This window comes from Erinaceus europaeus, chromosome 10 (genome assembly GCF_950295315.1).
Source record: "Erinaceus europaeus chromosome 10, mEriEur2.1, whole genome shotgun sequence".
NCBI lineage: Eukaryota > Metazoa > Chordata > Mammalia > Eulipotyphla > Erinaceidae > Erinaceus > Erinaceus europaeus.
In genome coordinates this window covers 118,774,880-118,796,205 of record NC_080171.1, presented here as the reverse complement: position 1 = coordinate 118,796,205, position 21,326 = coordinate 118,774,880, and the positions used below count along the sequence as shown (strand labels likewise).

Here is a 21,326-nt window from a genome sequence, read left to right as displayed (position 1 = left end):
TGCTCAGCTATTAAACATTATGAATTTGTTTCCTTTGCATCATCTTGGGTGGAACTAGGATGTATCATGTTAAGTGAGATAAGCCAAAAAGAGAAGGACAAATACCAAATGATCTCACTTACCAGGGCATGCTAAATAGGGACAGAGGGGGAGAAGACAAAGTGAAGGGGGCGGGGAGGTGACGCATCTGGTGAAACACACATGCTACCATGTGTAAGGACCCAGGTTCAAGCCCCTGCTCCCCACCTGTAGGGGGAAAGCTTCAGGAATGATGAAGCCAATCTACAGGTGTCTGTGTCTCTCCTTCTCTATCTTCCCCACCCTCTCAATTCCTCTCCTCTCCGTTCTGTGTGTGTGCATGTGTGTGTGAGAGAGGGAGAGGGAGAGAAAGAGAGAAATGGTCACAGGATGTGGTGGACTCATAGTGCTGATACTGAGCCCCAGCAAATAACCTTGGTGGCAAAGCGAAGTGTGGACTAGGCATGGTGTGTTGCATCAAAGCATAGGACCCTGAGGAAAGGGGGGAGGGAGGGCTGGAAGGGAATGGTAGGGCACCAGTGCTTAGTGAAATTATACTCATGTGTCAACAACTGCACTGTCAAGTTTTAACCCCCTCAATAAAAATAGTAATTAGTCATTTGATTGATTAAAATAAATAAGTGAGAACCAGAACATCACTCTGGCACATTCAATGCTGGGGGTTGAGCCTGAGATCTTGTGAGATCATGCTTGTGAGTCCAGTGCTTAATCAACTGCCACCTCCCAAGTCATGCAGTTCTCCTACTTGAAAAGGAGGAGGAGGAGAAGGAGAAGAAGCAGAGGAGGAGGAGGAGGAGGAGGAGGAGGAGGAGGAGGGCAATTAACAACTATCTGTGTCATACCATTATAAGCATTTCCTTGGCATAATTAAATGCGTGATACAACTCATATGTGCCTTGCTACATACATTCATATATATAACATAAACTGCTTTCACTATGGAATTGGTAAACCTCATTCTGTTTGGTTCCTATTCACAGTTCTTACTTACGGTTGAAATGGGTTCTACCCATTTAGTTTAGAAAACGAGAGGCTGGAAATAGCTGTACAGTCAATCATTTATTAAATCACATACTGATTCCACATATAATAACTGAGTATGTACAATCAAATAGCACATTCGCTCCCAGGAGAGGGACGGGAGGACAAAGACGAAGTTCACAGCTTTAGAAGTTTAAAATCGAGCTGGATGTGCAACACTTACCACACGTGAAACAAAATGTTCTCAGATTCACAGTTCTCATCAGAAGAACAGCAAATCAAAGCCGAAAGCTAAAGCCTTGCTGTGTATCAACGCTGCTGTTTCAGCAGAACGAGCGAGGGAGATGGGAAGGGGGGGAGAACATTGTGGTTAAAAGAAACTGCTGCTCTATATATTTAATTTAATTAATTTATTTATTTTGAAATTACAATTTGTATTCTCTTCCAATGGTTTTAGTTCTGCTTAGATGGCAGAGTGGCTTTTGTGAAATCCTGAGCTCAGCCTTCTCGTATGCCTGTTTAAAAAAAAAAGAAAAGAAAAAAAGAGGCCAAGTAAAATGACTAGTAACAGCACCAAGCTAGCTGGAAACCACAGTGTCTTTCACATGATCAGAAAAACAAAACTTGAACATGAATTTTTTTTTTTCCATTTTCTGTTTGCTCTCATCCCTTGAAAATGTTTCAGAGAAAAATACGTAGAGGCAATTTCCTTGTTTCCTTTTAGGAGTGTCCTCAAGGAAAAACAACTTTTGAATTTTAAATTATTAGACTAAGTAGAAAGTTTAGGAAGCCGAGTTAAATTAGAATGAACAGCCAGGACTCCGTATTAAGGCAGTGAGTGTTCAGGGAAAACTGGAAATTGGTCTCATCTGTACTTGTCTTGAAGGGAAGTCTCTGGCTGACCTGTTAGCACCTTTTGTTTGCTTTTGTTTGTCTGGTGGCTATTTTCTTTTTCGCAAGTCTACTTTTAGTGTGTGGCAAAAAGGGAAATGCAGGGGGTGGGGCGGGAGGTAGAGCAGCAGGTTAAGCACACATGGTGCCAAGCACAGGGACCCAGTAAGGATCCCGGTTCCAGGCCCCGGCTCCCCTCATGCAGGAGAGTCGCTTCATAAGCAGTGAAGCATATCTGCAGATGTCTATCTTTCTCTCCCCCTCTCTGTTTTCGTCTCCTCTCTCCATTCCTCTCTATCCTAACTGGCAACAACAACATTGCAATGACAATGACAAGGGCAACAAAAATGGGGAAAAATGGCCTCCAGGAGCAGTGAATTCATAGTGCAGGCACCAAGTCCCAGCAATAACCCTGGAGGCAAAAAAAAAAAAAAAAAAAAAGGAAATGCAGAACTGAGACATGTCATAATAATAAGAGAAGTATCTTGTTTTTTAACCTTTCTACATGACTGTATTTATGATGTATGGTTTGTTATGTTAGCTCTTCTGAATCTCCACTTATAGTACTATAGTTTATACCTCAGCTAAATACTATATGTTCCAACCATTTAAAATATTTTAAATAGAACAGCATCTGCAAAACTCCATGCCATTTGTATGGAAGGATATTTGAGTAATTTCATCAGTGTTCATCAAACATGAACCCAGAGGCAGAAAATAGAAGTTCTTTCATTTGACATGCTAATAAGCCTGGCCTATATGTGGTGCTGGTGGTTTTTTTAAATTCACAAATCAAATGTATTTCTAATGTGCCCATGAAGGAGCTTACATGTGACCATCTTGAAGAATAACAAATAGTAACAAGCTGAAGGTGATATTTGTGTTTGCTGGGGTGAAATATCTCTGTCTCACAGGTGGTGAAATATGGTTAAGTGACTTCTCTCCAGAGAACCTCCAAACAGAGTAAGATAGGTACTCCTTGGCTCACATTCTGGCAAAGTTACAAGGCACTTTTCTAGGAAGTGTCTCCTGCTTTTCCTTACTTACTTTATTATTTTTTATTATGATACAAACAGGAAGAAATAGGGCAAGAGATGGAGAGAGAGAGAGAGAGAGAGAGAGGGAAGGAGAAAGAGAAGCACCTGTAGCCTGCTTCACTGCTTATGAAACTTCGTCCCTGCAGGTGGGAACTGGGTGCTCAAACTAGGTCTTCACACATGATAACCTGTACACTTTACCAACTATGCCACCACCTGCCTCCCCCACGTTTTAATTTTAATTTTTTTTAATCTACTCTTCTCCCCCCACACCTCACCCCCAAGTCTTTTACTTTGGTGCAATACTCCAACTCCAGTCCAAGTTCTGCTTTGAGTTTCCCTGTCTGTTTTTCTTTCTCAACTTCTGTTGATGAGTGGGATCATCCCATACTCATCTTTCTCTTTCTCGATTATCTTACTTAACATAATTTCTTCAAGTTCCATCTCAAATGAGTGGGAGAAGGTGGGTTCATTGTACTTAATGGCTGAGTAGTAGTATTCCATCGTGTATATAGACCGCAATTTTCTCAGCCTCTTTTTTTTTATATTTTATTTATTTATTCCCTTTTGTTGCCCTTGTTGTTTTATTGTTGTAGTTATTATTGTTGTCATTGTTGTTGGCTTTCTCAGCCTCTTATCTGTTGTTGGATACCTAGGTTGCTTCCAGGTTTTGCCCCGTTTTCCATTTTTTCATTTACCACTGTGACAAAAAAATCAAGGATAGGGACCGAGCGGTAGCGCTGCGGGTTAAGCACACGTGGCTTGAAGCTCGAGGACTGGCATAGGAATCCTTGTTCAAGCCAGCGACTCCCCACCTGCAGAGGGGGGATCGCTTCACAAGCAGTGAAGCAGGTCTGCAGGGGTCTTTCTCTTTCCCTCTCTATCTTCCCCTCCTCTCTTGATTTCTCTCTGTCCTATTCAACAACAATAACAAAAATGACAACAAGGGCAAAAAAAAAAAAAAGAAAAGGTAAAAAATGGACTCCAGTAGCAGTGGATTCATAGTGCAGGGTAGTACCAAGTGCAGCGATAAGCCTGGAGGCAAAAAAAAAAAAAAAAGATAAATTACAAATTAGAGTAAATACTAATGACCTTGATTTGAAAACATTTAACAGGATGAACAACATGTTGGCTATCTTAAGAGAAATTGTGCCTCTCGTAAATTTTCAGTTCTTAGTCTCATATTATTGAATTGACTATTCTTAGGAAACCCTTACTTCTTACATGAACTCCTTCATCCTTTTGTCCAGTAGAGGGTTGTGTGACAGGGAGGACTTGGTGTCTGCAAGATCCCACAGCTCCCAGAAGACTGTTTATATTTTTCCTTTGACATTCAGAGAGCAACAAAGAGGAAAAGAGAAAACCAGAGAAGGATAGAGTGTAGAGTGAGGAGAAGACAGTGGTTACGCAAAAATACTTCCATGCCTGAGGCTTAGAAGTCCCAGGTTTTGTTTTGTTTTGTTTTCCCTTTTTGTTGTTTATTGTTGTTGTTATTGCTGTCATTGTTGTCTGATAGGACAGAGAGAAGTCGAGAGAGGAGAGGAAGACAGAGGGGGGAGAGAAAGACAGACACCTGCAGACCTGCTTCACCGCCTGTGAAGCGACTCCCCTGCAGTTGGGGAGCCGGGGGCTCGAACTGGGATCCTTACGCCGGTCCTTGCACTTTGTGCCACCTGCGCTTAACCCACTGCGCTACCGCCCGACTCCCATTTCTTCATATTTAAACAGTTATCTGAGTTTTATAATGATCATGCGCTCTTCATATACTCAAATTTGTTTCTATTATAAAAATTACAGTATAAGAAATTTTCACTTCTAATATGTAAATATTAAAATTAGAGCCCTACTATTTAACACTCTGATCAGAAATAAACTGTAGGAAAGAACTGCTTGCCAATATTTGTGAAAAACAGTTTTATACTGTTGAAAGTAAATATGTAGATTATCATCATCATCAGTGTAGTTTGGTGTATTTAGGGTTATCATTGGTGCTGAACTGTTATTGGCCTATGTAATCAGTTTTAGTCTAAGCAGATCTGTATCTGTGTTTTAAAAATCTAGAAAGATTGTAATCTTAGCCAAATCCTTCAGAGATTATTATATTTGCATATGATTGAAACAAAATTTCACAAAAATGTTTATTTTTAACCATGAAAAATTTCATGAACATCTTCCCACAGCGCACTGAAGGAGGAACCATTATCTTCATTCTCCTGGTGAGAAAACTGAGCTCTTTAGAAAGGGTATGTAACTAGCCCAAAGTCCTAGAAGCTGGGAAACTAAGTTTCAAACCAGACACTAGTCTTAGAATCTGCTGCTAATCTGTTTCTGTTTCCTGAGACCAGGAGTTATTTCATGGTCAGTACCAAGATCCCTGGAGGATGGGGACTTTGTATCAGTAAGTGGTAACTCACGGAATGGAAGAACTGGCAGTTGATAAAGTCCACTATCCCTATCAGGCTTGCTGGAAATCAAACACAACTTGCACTTACCACCACTGGCCTCCTCCTGTGTGGTAGGACACTGAATTCCTGCAGATCAGACCTCTGAAGCCAATTATTGACCTAAACTACAATCTTTTGTTGTTGAACCATTTTAATACTGTCCTAGAATTTAATTTTCTTTCAATATTAGCAGTTGCATCTGAGCCCCTATGTTCACTCCACCCCAGAGGGCAAATCAACTTATCATTCCTGCCCCTCCCAGCCTTCTCCATTGGCTCCCATTTCACTCGCTTAAGTCTATTTACTTCCTTCCTGAGGCCCTCCAGCAGAACAGCTTCCATGGGACTCATTCAGTTAGCCTCCTATCTTTATTGGTTTACCAACTTTCCCCAGGTGCCAACTTGGAGACTTTGAAAATTGGAGTCCAAACAATTCGTTTTAGGAGTGACCCAAGAAAGTGTCATTGGAGGTGTTTCCCTCTGTGAGTACCTGGAATTCAGTGATGCTGGAGACCTGTGGTTGACAGCGCAGAAGGCATCTCAGAGCCAGCCCACAGGAGATAAGGAAGTCTGGGGATTTTTCCTTCCATACATGTCATCAGTGACGGAGAGCAGCACTGCACTCAGGTGGAAGGCCTGAGGAGAGTTGTGGACGCCTGCAGTGGGCTGCTCTGTCATGTCTGTGATGGTGTGCACCTGTGGGTTATGAGCAGGGCACCAGCAGTATTGCCCTACTTGGTGAAAATGATCACACTCAAAACTTGTTTTAGGAGCTCAGAAAGGATTCTGGTGAAAGCGTGTGAATACTCACTCTCTGTGAAAGCCTTCAAGGTTTCGTATGTTTGACTCATGTGCATCAGAGGCCTACACAGGTTTGCTTAGGCAGGTCCTAGAAAGTTGATTTTTTTTCCTGGTTATTTTAGTTTAGTTTTGTTTTGCTGTTTTATTAACTATGAGACTGTAGTTCATTAGTCACTGTGACTGTCCTCATATGAAAGGGCATGAATTAGACGCTATGAAATAGTACTAAGCATAAAATACTTTCCTCTCTTCAAGGAACATATAGTTTGGTTAGCAATTAAAACATGTAATATCATTTTTTTAGTTATATACTTATTCATTTATTATTGGATAGAGACAGAGAGAAATTGAGGAGAGGGGAAGTAGAGAGGGAAAAAGACAGACACCTGCAGCCCTGCTTCACCATTCATGAAACTTTCCCCCTGCAGGTGGGGATCAGGGGTTTGAACCTGGGTTCTTATGCACTGTGATGTGTGCGCTTAACCAGTTGCGCCATCACCTGCCCATCCCAACCCCCCCACTTTTTTTTTTCAACCAGAACACTGCTTAGTTCTGGCTTATGGTGGTACTGAGGGCTGAACCTGGGACTTCAGAACTTCAGGCTTGAACGTCTTTTTGCAGAACCATTGTACTATCTCCTCAGCCTGTAATATTACAGGATTGAAACATCTGCCAAGTTTGTGAAGTTGGCTCTAGGGATTCTAGTATCATTAGTGTTCTGTCTGACTCTAGCTTCACTGTCAACTCCTGAAGAACAAAGAAGGGTCATTTCTGTATTACTTTTTTTTTTTTTTGCTGCATAACAAATTATCCCCAAACTTAAAAGCTTATAACAAGATAAATTTATTTCAGAAATCTCATTACCTTTGCCATATTATATTGGTTCAGAGCATGTGACTAGTTCTGCCCATACTTAAGAGGAGAGTACAGTAGACATGAACACAAGAAGTTAGGGATCATTGAGAACTATCTTCTAAGTCTGCCTGTCATGATGTCATTATAGGAGATGCCCAATAATGTTAATTATTTTGAAAGTTTATTATTCCTAAAATAAGAAAAATTCGAATCACAACATGAAAACATTAGATTTCAGAGGTGGGGAGACCATATTGTAGGTGACTTTTTTTTTTTGCCTCCAGGGTTATTGCTGGGGCTCAGTGACTACACTACAAATCCACTGCTCCTGGAGGCTTTTATTTATTTTTTCACTTTTGTTTGCCTTTGTTGTTTTGTTGTTGTTGTTATTGTTATTATTGTTGATATTGTTGTTGGACAAGACAGAGAGAAATCAAGAGAGGAGGGGAAGACAGTGGGAAGAGAATGATAGACACCTGCAGAGCTGCTTCACCGCTTGTGATGCAACCTCCCCCCACCCCCTGCAGGTGGGGAGCCAGGGGCTCGAATCGGGATCCTTGCTCCTACCCTTGCACTTGGCGCCATGTGCACTTAACCCCTACCACCCGGCCCTCAATTTTAGTATTTTAATTCTCTTTGCATCCCATTCTCTTTATTGGACAAATTCACCTGAGAACTCTGCCGACTACTACTAACTAGTTTATGAGTTGGACTGTACCTTTTGTCTCGGCATTTTCCATACTTGGTGCCCCCTTGCTGACTCATAAAAGGAACTTGGAAAAACATTGAATAGATTGAGGAATGGTTTAGTCAGTGACAAAATCTGCCTCCTAGGACATTTCCCCCCTTGGGTTAGACATTAAACAAAATGTCATGCCAATTCAGAACATTGTCACGGAAAGGGGAAGTTTATTATTTCAGTAATACTAAGTAAATATTTGATGAAAATGAATGTCAACAAGGTACTGTCCTTTTTGGCTCCTGTATCTTTGCTTTTTTTTTTTTTTTTAATACTTTTAAACTGTACTAATCTGAAGAAGAAAAAAAAAAACAAACCTTAGTATGGACAAATAGGAACTATAACCCATAAAGTCTACTCTTGCTACCACAGTCAAATGATTTCTTACAACACAGACAGCAGGAAGTAGAATTTCGAATACAGATTTGTCTGGAGAGGTTAACTAGCAGGGACTTAGGAACTGCACGTGATCTGTCTGAGGAGCAGTATATCAAATTTCAAGCTGGAATTTAGCAGAAGAAGGAATCTTTGTGAAAAGTAGGGCAAAGTCTTGTCTATGCAAGGTCAGATCTAAATTTTTGTGACCTTTTAAAAGTCTAGGGTTGTAATAGGCTATAAGAATGTGTCATTATTTACCTCAGATAGAGTGCTTTAAAAGAAAGAGAGGGGCTGGGAGGTGGTTCAGTGGGTTAAGCGCACATGGCGCAAAGCACAAGGACCGGCATAAGGATCCTGGTTTGAGCCCCCAGCTCCCCACCTGCAGGGGGGGTCGCTTCACAAATGGTGAAGCAGGTCTGCAGGTGTCTATCTTTCTCTTCTCTCTGCTTTCCCTTCCTCTCTCGATTTCTCTCTCTCCTATCCAACAACAATAGCTACAATAACAACACCAGTAACAACTACAACAAGGGCAACAACAAGGGCAACAAAATGGGGAAAATAGCCTCCAGGAGCAGTGGATTTGTAGTGCTGGCATGACCCTCAGCGATAACCCTGGAAGCAAAAAAAAAAAAGAGAGAGAGAGAGAGAGAGAGAATTCATTTATTTGGATAAAGTAATCCTTAGTCTCAAAGCATTCCTTCTCTCCTCATCGAACCCCTCTCCCCATTCTTTTATATAAAGAGACAAAAAGATAGAGGCAAGAGAGTGAAACAGACAACAGCACCAAACCTTCCTTCAGTGTGCTGGGAACTAAGCTGAGTCATGCACATGGGAAAGCAATGTACTATCCACGTGAGCTATTTTGCAAGTTTATTCTCTTACTCTTCTCCCTCTCTTCTCCTATTCCTGTGCTTACCACTTCCTCTTTTTCAAGGAAGAAATTTTCTGATTCTATACACGTTTGTGGAAAGTCACAAACATTACTAACCAGTTCATCCTTCTAGTTCAGTTTTGAGTAATGTAAGCCATGCATATTAGTGCCATATTCTGCAGATGCTAATATATGAGTGATAGTCAGATAGCATACTTCACAAGAAAGACAGACAGACAGGGGTTTCCCAAGAGCTACAAATTCTACAAAACAAAACCTTTAAGTAAATAATGGAAAGAGTTTGAGTCCTTTGAAAAGTTGAAAAATGATGCAAAAGGAAAGAACTCATCTGTTCTTAGTCAGTTTTTGACCTTTGACTATATAAACACACACACACACACACACACACACACACACACACACACACACACACACACACACACTGCATGAGTTATAGCTAGGAAACAGGGCATTACCACTTTATTACCATGATGAACAAGATGAAACTTCCCACTGAATTTTACAGAGGTAGATGCTAAAGCAACCATATACAGAACATTACATTTAATAATTTATGATTATAGAAGAGGTGAAAAGGTGAATATTTTGACAATTTCAGTATTTAAAAAATTATTAGGGGATTAATGGTTAACAGTTGCCATGTATAACATTCCCCAGTTTTCCACATAACAATTCAACCCCCACTAGATCCTCCTCTGCCATCATGTTCCAGGACCTGAGCCCCGCCCCAAGTCTTTTACTTTGAAGATTTATATATATATATCTGTCAAGTTTGGACCAGATCCTTCCTAGTACACTGGTACCAACACACATCCATCAGGCTATTTGAGGACACATATAATAAAACTTGTCCTTGCTCCACCCTAATACAGACCCCTACTTACCTGACTTAAAAACTTTATTATCTGTGGTGCAGCGAGTAAAGCACTGGGTTTTCAAATAAGAGACCCCAAGTTTGATTCCTGACATCATAAGTTTTTTCTCTGTCTCCTTCTCTCCCATTAGTAAGTAAATCTTTGTTCTTTTTTTTTTTTTTTTAAATTCTATCATCTAGCAGCCTAGGAAGTGGTGCAGTGAGCACGTCATCTGATGTACAAACACAAATATTACATATTTTTGGCCTTACACATCTCAGAGTAATGATCTGTTCATCTCTCTTCACCTCTCTCATTAATAAATGGTTAATAATTTTTTTAAAAATTAGTGACTCAATACTGTTTTACAAAAATTGCATGTCAACAGGGGTACTATTCCACACTGTCGCCACCACCAGAGTTCCAAATCCCCGATCCCTCCATTGCAGTCCACAGCGGTTCTCCCAAGGCTGCAAACATGGGTTAACCATCATCTCTACAGCTGTCTGTCTATATTTGTACAGAATTGCCTCCTTTTTCATCCAGGTTCAGCCCTTTTTCACCTCTAAGCCACACATAACTCTATTACTTTACCCAAATAGCTCTCCACTTTTTGTCCTTTCTCTCTGGGGCCCAATGGAGCTGGAGTTCAAAGACCTCTTATCCTCTTTCTCCTATCACTTCTCTCCCACTGAGAGTATGGATCAAAGTTGTTTTTTGGGGTGCAGAAGGTAGGAGTTGTGGCTTCTGTAATTGCTTCTTTGAGGGACATGGGTGTTGGCAGGTGGATCCATACCCTCCCCCCAGTCTGTCTCTGTCTTTCCCTAGTGGGATAGGGCTCCGCAGAGGTGAGGTTCCAGGACACATTGGTGAAATCATCTGCCCAGAGATGTCAGGGTGGAATCATGGTAGCATCTGCAACTTGTTGTCTGGAGGCTGGCAGGACAGAAAGTGAAACAAAATGGTCAATGAACAGGAACCAAAAAGTAGAAACAGGGCAGATGAGATTAGGGATTTTAGGCTGGAAGAAAGCTGGGAAATCCATGTTTCTAGGGGCCCACGACTATGGTAATTTTTGCTTGAAAACTCAAGCTAGCATGAAGTTGGATAAGAACATTATCAGAGAAAAATGGTATCAGAGTAGAGAAAAGGGCTAGAAATTTGGATTAGGGCAGGGAGTCATGCCCATTCTTGAAAATGACTATATATATATATATATATATATATATATATATATATATATATATAATTTTTTATATTTATTTATTTTCCCTTTTGTTGCCTTGTCATTATTGTTGTTGTAGTTATTATTGTTATTGATGTCATTGTTGTTGGTTAGGACAGAGAGAAATGGAGAGAGGAGGGGAAGACAGAGATGGGGAGAGAAAGACAGACACCTGCAGACCTGCTTCACCGCCTGTGAAGCGACTCCCCTGCAGGTGGGGAGCCAGGGGGCTCGAACCGGGATCCTTTATGCCAGTCCTTGCGTTTTGTGCCACATGCGCTTAACCCACTGTGTTACCCCACCCTGGGGGTGGGAGAGTTTTACAGACACCTTGAGTCTTAGCAATCACTAGGAGGTCAGTAACCTGAATCTGATTATGGCTTGGGCAATACTAAGTTTTTTGTTTTCTACATATGTTCTTGAATTATATGCAGCTAAGTTATTGGCTATGTTGACTTTCATTCCTCGCTTTGGCCCTACCTATGCGAGCTTAGCTTGAGAAGAAACTGAAAAGATGGTGAAGAAGTTGTCTGATAGCCTCCTAACTTCCCCTCACCTCGGTTTGAAACTGCATGAAAAAGCCTCAACACTTCTGTGACCACACTCATGTTTGCATTCTCAGATCTCCTGCTTGAACACTTCTGGTCTGTTTTGTCCCTTTCTCTCATTCATCTACTAGTAAACATATCCATATATATTTTTTTCTTGCTTTTGAGTTTGGATTTTATAACTGGCGTTTCGTTCCTCTTACTCTCTCAAAGCAGGCCTGAACCTGCATTTCAGGCCATTCATTAGAAGACTGGACAGGTAAGCCAGTCAGTACTGTCAAAAGCAAGCATGTGAGAGGAAGTCTGCTTGAGGCTTTTTTTTTTTAATAAGTAGGATGTCGCCTAGGAGATAATTATAATTTAGGATACCTGACTAAAGCCTTTCACAGATGGAGCAGACCACCTTGTTAGGTATGGTAATATCTGTTTGGATGTTCATAATTTTCCACAAACCGAATGTCTTGATGTTATAATTATACTTTCAGAAATTAAAGAGTAACAGTCTGGAACGTGGCATAGTAGCAGAGAAGCAGGACTTCTAAGCATGAAGTCCTGAATTCAGTTCCTGGAACTGCATATGCCAGAGCAGCTCTCTCTTGTGTTTGGTTTGGTTTGGTTCATCACTAGCACTTTACTGTTTGTTGCAGGCTGACTTTTCAGTGACAGAGAGAAAGACACTACAGCACAGAAGCTTCTCTCAGTTAGGATGTGTGTGTGTGTGTGGGGGGGGTTGTCAGGCTTGAACCTAGGCTGCACCCATGATAAAGCAAGTTTACTATCCAAGTGAGTTATAAACAAAAATTACAGACCAAATCTCACTCTACCTAGTGAGGAGCTCAGAATTCAAATTTAAGTTCCTCTGACTACCAAGTTCCTGGTTCTTGTTATACCATGTCCACAATAGCATCTATGTGTGGTGATTTAAATAGAGAAGAGGTCATATGAGTCAGAGCCTAAGTACTCACATTTGGACATTACCTTCACTTTTATTTTGGCTCTTCTAGCTCCCAGACCCATACCTCCAGAAATACAGATTCCTTAAAGGATTAATCAGTTTCCTAGTGGAACAGAGGGAGGACCTGTGTTTACCTTCTCCTGCAACAGCAACAAAGGTTCACAATTACGTGGAGCAACCTGAGAGAAACAGAATAACCTATTGTGCCAAATAAGTACTGGAGGGTAGGTTTTTATATTGATAGAAACTATAATCTAGTGGTAAATGCAATGAAAGTGGAAGCAGGAGTATTTAGGGACCTTAACATGAGGAATAATCTAGACTTGGAGGTCAGAGAAGGCTTTAATAGAATCCAGTAAAAGTACACATTGGCATATTCAAAGAACCCACGACTCAGTATTACCTATTTGTAAATTTGTAGTTAATTTGTGCAAAATGTTTTTATTTATTTTATCTTTATTTATTTATTTATTGGATTGAGACCGCGAGAAATCGAGAGGGGAGGGGTGATAGGGAGGGATAGAGACAGAGAGACACCTGCAGCACTGTTTCACCACTTGAAAAGCTTTCCCCCTGTAGGTGGGGCCTGGGGACTCGAACCTGGGTTTTTGTGCACTGTAATATGTGCACTCAATCAGGTGCACCACCACCCAGACCTCCCCCCTTTTTGTGTGGTGTGTGTGTGTGTGTGTGTGTGTGTGTAGTTGGTGCTGGTTCTACATATTTAAGTAACATTATAAGAAAATAATTTGAACCAAGATTGAGGACCAAAATTTTCACCATACTTTAAAGGAAAATACTGCAGCCAATCTAGAAGAAGCCAACTTATATAAAAGAAAGCAGGGCCAGTGAGAGATCTCTGGTGATTAGTGTGCTGCTCTGCTGTGTGCATGACCAAGTTGGGTCTTAGCCCCCACCACATGGAAGGAAGCTGTGTGCTGTGTTCTCTCTCCTTCAATAAACAAACAAACAAACAAGGTGGGGCAGTGGCACATCTGGTTAAGTGCTTACATATAGTGTGCTAGGACCCAGGTTCAAGCCCCCTCCTCTTCTCCTGCAGAGTGGGACGCTTCACAAGTGGTGAAGAAGGGCTGCAGGTCTCTCTCCCTCTCCTTCTCCCTCTCTCTCTCTCCTCCTTCCAAGTTTCTTTCTGTCCTATCAAATAAAGTAAACAAAGTTTTAAAAGACAATTAATAAATGGAAACTAAGACATTTGGTGTCTCTTCCTAGCTCACTGGCTAGTAAAGCCTCTGACTTGTATTCCATAAACTGTAAAATTATTTCATTTAAGGAGTTGCAGTGAAATATTTATTCTAGAGTGCTTGCAGTAACAGGGAAGACAATTTTTAAAATCCTGCGCTGCTATGAAAATTCCAGGAATTACTCAACAAGGAAAATGGGCCAAAGGCAGGGGGTGGATACAGGACATGACACACGAGAAAAAAAGGCACTAATGAGAAAAAACCAAAAGGCACCAAACGCCTGGTACACTCTCCACAGCAGGAAACTGCGCTGTGTATACTTGAATTCTGACGGAATAAATACTGGTTGGAATTTCCAGAGATGACCAATCATTAAGGAAGTGGCTTTAAAAAAAAAAAAAAAAGGTTTTTTTTATGGAATATTTCTAACATGCACAGAAGCGCCAAGAATAGTCACAGAGCCGGCAATCTCATTTCGTTTCTATTTCCCAATCTCCATTATTATTTCCCAAACTCCACACACTTGGCAGCTCTTTATAACTTCAACTCCATCATTTGTAACAGATGCTTTGTACAGGACTGCAAAAAAAAAAAAAAAAAAAAAAGGGAGGGGGGGGACAACCGTAATCACAATAACAAAGGCAGTGGTTACATTCTAAGACTCTCCGGGAGGGAAGTTCATCCAGTTAATCAGAGGTCTGCAATTCATTCCACAGAAGCCCAAGGCTCCGCCCAGGATCGAAGGTTCCTTTGGAAAAAAAAAAAAATTGGAGCCCTAAACCGCAGCGCAACGCACCCTGCCTTTTAGGGCCTTGCCGGCTTTCCGTCCACCCCTCTGCTGGGGAAGTCTCCGCCCACTGGGTCCCAGCATGCCCCGCGCACCCCCCCCTCCCCCCCCGCTTGCAGCCTGAGCGGCGCGAGCGCCGCGCCCTCCTGAACGCGCTCGGCCCGGGCTCGGGGGCGCGCACGCACTGTGCGTCACGGGCGTGCTCGGGGCTCGCGCCTGGCGCCGCTGGGAAAAGGCCCGCAGTGCGGCCCGCCATGTTCTTCTCCGCGGCGCTGGCGCTCCGGGCCCGGGCTGCTGGCCTCGCCTCCCAGTGGGTAAGGAGGCTCGGAATGAGCCCGGGTACTGCCGTCGCTCTTGCCCCTCGCACCGGACTCCGTCCCGTCTGTGCTGGGCGCCTCAGAGGCCCGGGCCGGGTCAAGGACACTGCGGCCTTGACCCTCCGGGCGGGAGGCCGCGGGCTGGGCCGCTCGCGGGGCCCGGGGAGGCGGCGGCGTCGCCTTCCCGTCCCCGCCCGGCTGGGCCCGGAGAGCGTGGAGCAGGGGCCGCCCGCGGGGCCGGGCTTTTGCTTGCTCCTCTCTCTCCCCGGAGTTGGCGTCCAGTCCGCTCCACCCCCACGTCGGAGGCACCTTGCAGACCCAGCCTGGCGGCCTTGTCTGGTTGGACTGTCGGTCGGTTGTGACTCTGGCGGGGTGAGAAGTCTCCCGAGCTGTTAATTCCTTAAAGCCCCGAGGAGGAGGGCAGGCCAGAGCTGCTCTCACCGCCCTGGTGCTGTTGCACCCGGAGGAAGTGCTGTTGAGGAGCTGCAAGGGCCCCGCCGCCAGTGCGCTGCGCGCAGCTCGGAGCTCGGGGTCGTTTGCCAGCCACCGCATCTCGGTGGAAGGAGAGAAGTTGAATCTGAAAAAGGAAACATGGTTGACACCTTCAAGTTAGCTGGCAAAGAAAAGGAAAAAAAAAGTTTGTAGACTACGGGAATGACAGTAAAGCCATAGAGCATTTACTGGCAAGAAACCCCCTCCCCATCCCTGTCTTCTCCCTTAGCTGCAAAAGAGAGAAGTTGAGTCAGTCCTCGGCAAGAGAGGGGCGGCGGAGGGCAAGTGCCTGGTGGTGTGAAGTTAACCCAGGACTCTGGAGCGACATCTGGGTTTTTGCTAGTGTTGAGGGAACATTGAGGACACGGGGTCCTGGGGACGACTGCTTTGTTTTCTCGGTTTGCACACCTGGAACTGAACTGGGATGCAGGCCGCACACTCTGTGGCCTATAGTGTGTTCTCAACTGAATTTGCACGTAGGAAGCGAAGCTAGGGGTTGGAGAAGGTGGCGGCGAAGGGCTCCCCTTGCCCTTGGCGCCCCATCTGAGGGGGTCGGGGCTTACTCCATCCGGCCAATGAGAAGCGAAGCTCCCACGTGACGTGAGCAGGGCTGGAGCCGCGGGTTCTGAGCCTGGAGGGGTCTGGGGTCTTGGCCGCCGACCTTGGGTTTCTTGAGCCTGGGATTTTGGGGCCCAAAGACCCTCGGGGAAGTCTGTCTCTCAACCCCCCCCCCCCCGCCCTTTATTTCCCCCTAAACTTGTACTTTGCACGTCTAAATAAAGAACTGAGAAATCATACACCTGAACTGGGGTCCCCTGGGAATTCTCTTTCACCGGGAACCACGATGGACCCAGGGAGGTTGACCATTTGTGTGTATGTGTGTGTCCCACTGTAGCTTTCCTGTCTTTAAAAAAAATTTTTTTAAAAATATTTTATTGATTCATTCATGAGAAAGATAGAGAAAAAGAACCAGACATCACTCTGGCACATGTGCTGCCAGGGATGGAACTCAGGACCTCATGCTTGAGAGTCCAAAGCCTTATCCCTGCGCCACCTCCCGGACCACTTTCCTGTCTTATCTAACTTTGACCCTGGGATGTTGTCTTTCTCAGATTCCTCATTTGTGAAGTGGGAATATTTTGGCGCACCTGGTTAAGCGTGCACATCACAGTGAACAAGGACCCAGGTTCAAGTCCCTTGTCCCCACCTGCAGGGAGAAAGCTTCACAAGCAGGGAAACAGATCTGCAGATGTCTCTCTGCCCCTTCCCCTCTCTTTCCCTCCCATCTCAATTTCTCTGTCTATCCAATAATAAGTAAATAAATAATAAAGTGAGAATATTCTGATTCCCAGAGTTAAGTTTTCCAGTGAACGAGATCAGTTTCTACTATGGATCATGAGTAACAGTTGTGTGGATAATAATGAGAGGTAATATTTAGTGGCTATGTTCTATGTGCCACGCTCTGTGTTAAACCTACATTCAGAAACCTCACTATGAGCTTAACGTTTTTCCATAGCAAAGGTAAAAATTCGTTTAATTTTTCAGTGTATAGTTTTATCTAAGAAAATCTTTGAGGTTAGTAATTCAATGTAAGAGGTAAGAATAGGTTTTCAGGGGGCGGGTGGTGGTGCACCTGGTAGAACATATATGCTTCAATCCACAAGGACCCAGGTTCAGGCCCCTGATCCCCACTTGCAGGGGGAAGCAGTGGTGTAGATGTCTTTTCTCTTACCATGTCTCCTTCCCCGCCCACAATTTCTCTGTCCAATAAATGAATTATATATATATATATATGTATATATATATATATGAATAAGGTCTTCAGTTTGGTTTGAAGGTTGCATAAGATCTCTATTGGGAATGAGGTTAGATGAATTTGGGAGAAGGGTTTTCTAGGTGGAAAGTTTTAAGGAGAAGCTTAAAAGCGTGCCACGCTCCTTGTGGTACAACTTAAAATGGTTACGATTGGAAATGATTAGTGTTGGATGACACGAGTGGCTAAGGCAAGTTGTACATAAACACTACGGAACACTAAGAGAAAGTCTCTTGTTCTAAGAGAAAACAGTCTTGCCTTGTGCTACGGCATGGTTGGATCTGGAGGAACTTGTGCTAAGGAAAATGAACCAGGGGGTCAGGTGCTAGCACAGCGTGTGCACATGGTGTGAAGCGCAAGGTTCTGGGTTTGAGCCTCTGGCTCCCCACCTGCAGAGGGGTCGCTTCACAAGCGGTGAAGCAGGTCTGCAGCTATCTTTCTTTCCCCCTCTGTCTACTCCATCTCTCTCCATTTCTCTCTGTCCTATCCAGCAACAACGACATCAATAACAACAATAATAATAATAACCACAACAATGATAAACAAGGGCAACAAAAAGGAAAAAAAGAAAATATTAAAAAAAAGAAAAATGAACCAGAAGGAGAAGACAAATAGAGATGTTCTCACTGTCATGAGATCTTAACACGGGCTGAGGAGATAGCACAGTGCTATGCTCATAGCCTTCATGGACCCATGACTCTAAGGTCCTAGAACCTGCCTCGCAAACCATCACAAGTCAGCTGAGTAGTGCTCTGGGAAAAGCAAATAACAAACAAACAAATAAATAAATAAATAAAAAGAGGGGCGGGCCAGGTAGGATCTAACAATTTGTAACCCTTAGTGTACAAGTGCTGAACTGAAGATTGAGGTTACTCTGGGGAGGGGAAACTCAGTGCCCAGTGGTGGAGGGAGAGTGGCCATTTTGCTGGGTCTGCCGTGTGCTAGCACTTATTGGGGGAGATGTGAAGTGGTGCTCCTGAGACAACACAACCACCTTGTAAACCAACGTCCCCTGGGGGGCGTGGGGGGAGTAAGATTAGTAGCTGGCAAGAGCAAGTTTGGGGCACATGAGAAGCGGTTATTGGTCTCCGGTGCTGAGTTACGGGGAGTTCCCAGGTGAAGTAAGAGGTGCTCGGGCTAGACCTTGGGACTCCTAGTCTGCCGTGCTGAGAAAACCGACATTATCTTAGAGATAGCAGGGAGTCAGCAAAGGACTCCAGAGGGGCAGTGTTCACTGGACAGGTCTCAGGGTGTTGACTTTGGAGTCAGAGGCATGAGGGGTGATGAGGTTCAGACCTTGTCTATGAGTAGAAAGGATAGAATGAATAGATTATATAGGTAAATAGATTTTTGTTTTGAGTCGGAGGGATTAGAGTTATAAATTGGGCCGGGGGGTGGCATACTTAGTTGAGCACACCTTACAGTGTGCAGGGACCTGGGTCCAAGCCCGTGGCCCCACCTGCAGGGAGGAAGCTTCGTGAGTAGTGAAACAGTACTGCGAATGTCTCTCTGTCTCCTTCCTTCTCAATCTCTCTTCATCTTTCGCTCGCTCTCTCTCTCTTTTTTTTTTCCTCCAGGGTTCTTGCTGGGCTCGGTGCCTGCACCATGAAGCCACCGCTCCTGGAGGCCATTTTTCCCCCTTTGTGTTGCCCTAGTTGTTGCAGCCTCGTTGCGGTTATTATTGCCATTGTTGACGTTGCTTTGTTGTTGGATAGGACAGAGAGAAATGGAGAGAGGAGGGGAAGACAGAGAGAGAGGGGAGAGAAAGACAGACACCTGCAGACCTGCTTCACCGCCCGTGAAGCGACTCCCCTGCAGGTGGGGAGCCGGGGGCTCGAACCGGGATCCTTATGCCGGTCCCTGCGCTTTGCGCCACGTGCGCTTAACCCACTGCACCACCGCCTGACCCCCAATCTTTCTCTTTTTAAAAATAATTTATTTATTCATGAGAAAGAGAGAAAAAAATAGACATCACTCTGCTGTGGCTGCCAGGGATTGAACTCGTGACCTGGTTGAGAATACAATGCACTATCCACTGCACCACTTCCTGGACCACAAGTTCTCCCAATCTCTATCCAAAATAAGTACATACAAATATTTTAAAAAGAAATTTAAAGTCTTGGGCAAAGGTAAAGGGACTCTCAAAGGCCCCGGTTCAATCCTCTCTACCACCATAAGCCATAACTGATCAGTGCTTTGGTTAAGGAAAGGGAAGAAAGAACTTTAAAGTTTTAAAAAGAATTGTAAGTTAAAAAGCATCTTAATAGTAAAAACAGCAATGAGACTTTAGCTAGAGGAATATTTCAATATGACGGTTGAGTTAAACTAGAACAACAAATCGAATAAGCTAAAAATAATAAACCGCCCAAAGTGTGATCGATTGCCCTGGAAGCTGACAAAATGTCACCTTCTGATGTCTGCAGTTAACTTTAAAAGGGCGCACGCGTGTTTTAAGTATAAAAGCTGAGGGATCCCAGTTCCATTGTTTTTTGTTCTATTTTCTGATTTTTAGTAATTTAACACTGGTTTACAAAACTACAAGATAAAAGCACAGCTCCACACTGTCCCACCGCCAGAGCTCTGTGTCCCCATTCCCTCCACTGGAAACTGCAGCGGTTCACTCTAGGTCTCAGAAACATGTTGGCTATTATGTATTTTTATTTATTATTGGACAGAGACAGAGATTGAGAGGGGAGGGTGAGAGAGGAAGAGACAGACACCTACAGCCCTGTTTCACCGCTCATGAAGCTTTTCCCCTGCAGGTGGGGGCTAAGGTTGGGTCCTTTCACACAGTGATGTGTGTGCACTACCGCCTGGCCCCTTGTCGACTGCTGTTTCTATGATGATCTGTCCTGTCTGTATGTCTGTCTGTTTTTGGCCATTTTTTTCCCCCTGTGGTCCTGCCTTCTCTTCCATTGTAAGTCACACCTACATCCATTACTACTTCTGAATGTCCTTCCTTTTTTCTTCTTCTCTCTCTGGGTCCTGATGAAATTGGGTTTCAGAGCCCTCTAGTCATCCTCCCCTAACATCTCTCCTCCGGGAGCATGGACCAAAATTCTCTCTGGGATGCCGAAGGTGGGAGTTCCGCCTTCTGTAATTGCTTCTCTGCTGGGCATGGTTTCCATGGTTTTACCCAGTTTGACTCTGTACATTTCTGTCAGTTCCCTTACCATCAGTATGCGTTCCTATGCTGTCACTCTAATGATACACGGAGTTCCATTGTGAGGGTGTTCTGTAACATGTAGCCAGGCCCTTCTAGTCTTTGGCAGATGGACTGATAGCGGAGTAACCTAAAAAATCAGCAGAAGTGTGGGTGAAAGAGTTCCTTTGCTAAAAGAAAAGTCTTTAAATAAACCATCTATATTTCCAAAGAAATTGCTTATTCTGTTATCATTTCTGCTTTATAACAAACTGTCAGTTTCTTCAGTCGTGGACTTTCCAGCTCATCACTGCTTAACAAGTATCTAGAAATTAGCACTACTTCTAGCAGTGCTTAGAAGGTTGTTGTGTAGCCCTGGGTGGTTCTTTCTTTCTTTCTTTTCTTTTGCCTCCAGGGTTATTGCTGGGGCTTTGTGCCTGCACCACAAATCCATCGCGGAACGCCACCTGCGCTTAACCTGCTGCGCTACAGCCTGCCGGCCTCTGACACCCCCCCTCCCGTTATTTAATCTCTTTGAATTTACTTTTCTTTCCTTCCTTCCTTCCTTCCTTCCTTCCTTCCTTCCTTCCTTCCTTCCTTCCTTTCTTTCTTTGTTTCTCTCTCTCTTTCTTTCTTTTTTTTTTTTGCCTCCAGGGTTATCACTGGGCCTCAGTGCCTACATTATGAATCCACTGATCCTGGAGGGCACTTTTTCCCCATTTTGTTGCCCTTGTTGTCACCCTTGTCACTTTTATTGTTGTCAGATAGTACAGAGAGAAATGGAGAGAGGAGGGGAAGACAGAGAGGGGGATAGAAAGACAGACACCTGCAGACCTGCTTCACCACCTGTGAAGCGACCCCCCTGCAGGTGGGGAGCCGGGGGCACGAACTGAGATCCTTACGCAGGTCCTTGCGCTTCTCCTTGTGCGTGCACT

The 21,326-nt window shown here is 43.8% G+C and overlaps 1 protein-coding gene across 1 annotated transcript in view; it reads left to right on the top strand.

Moving 5' to 3' along the window:
- Nucleotides 1-14,784: 14,784 nt before the first annotated feature.
- NDUFV2 (NADH:ubiquinone oxidoreductase core subunit V2) overlaps nt 14,785-21,326 on the top strand; it is a 36,238-nt gene continuing 29,696 nt past the window's right edge. Inside the window, exon 1 of the mRNA XM_007517159.3 lies at nt 14,785-14,941. Coding sequence (XP_007517221.1) covers nt 14,882-14,941 — 60 coding nt within the window. The 5' untranslated portion in view covers nt 14,785-14,881. The remainder of the gene's footprint in view (nt 14,942-21,326) is intronic.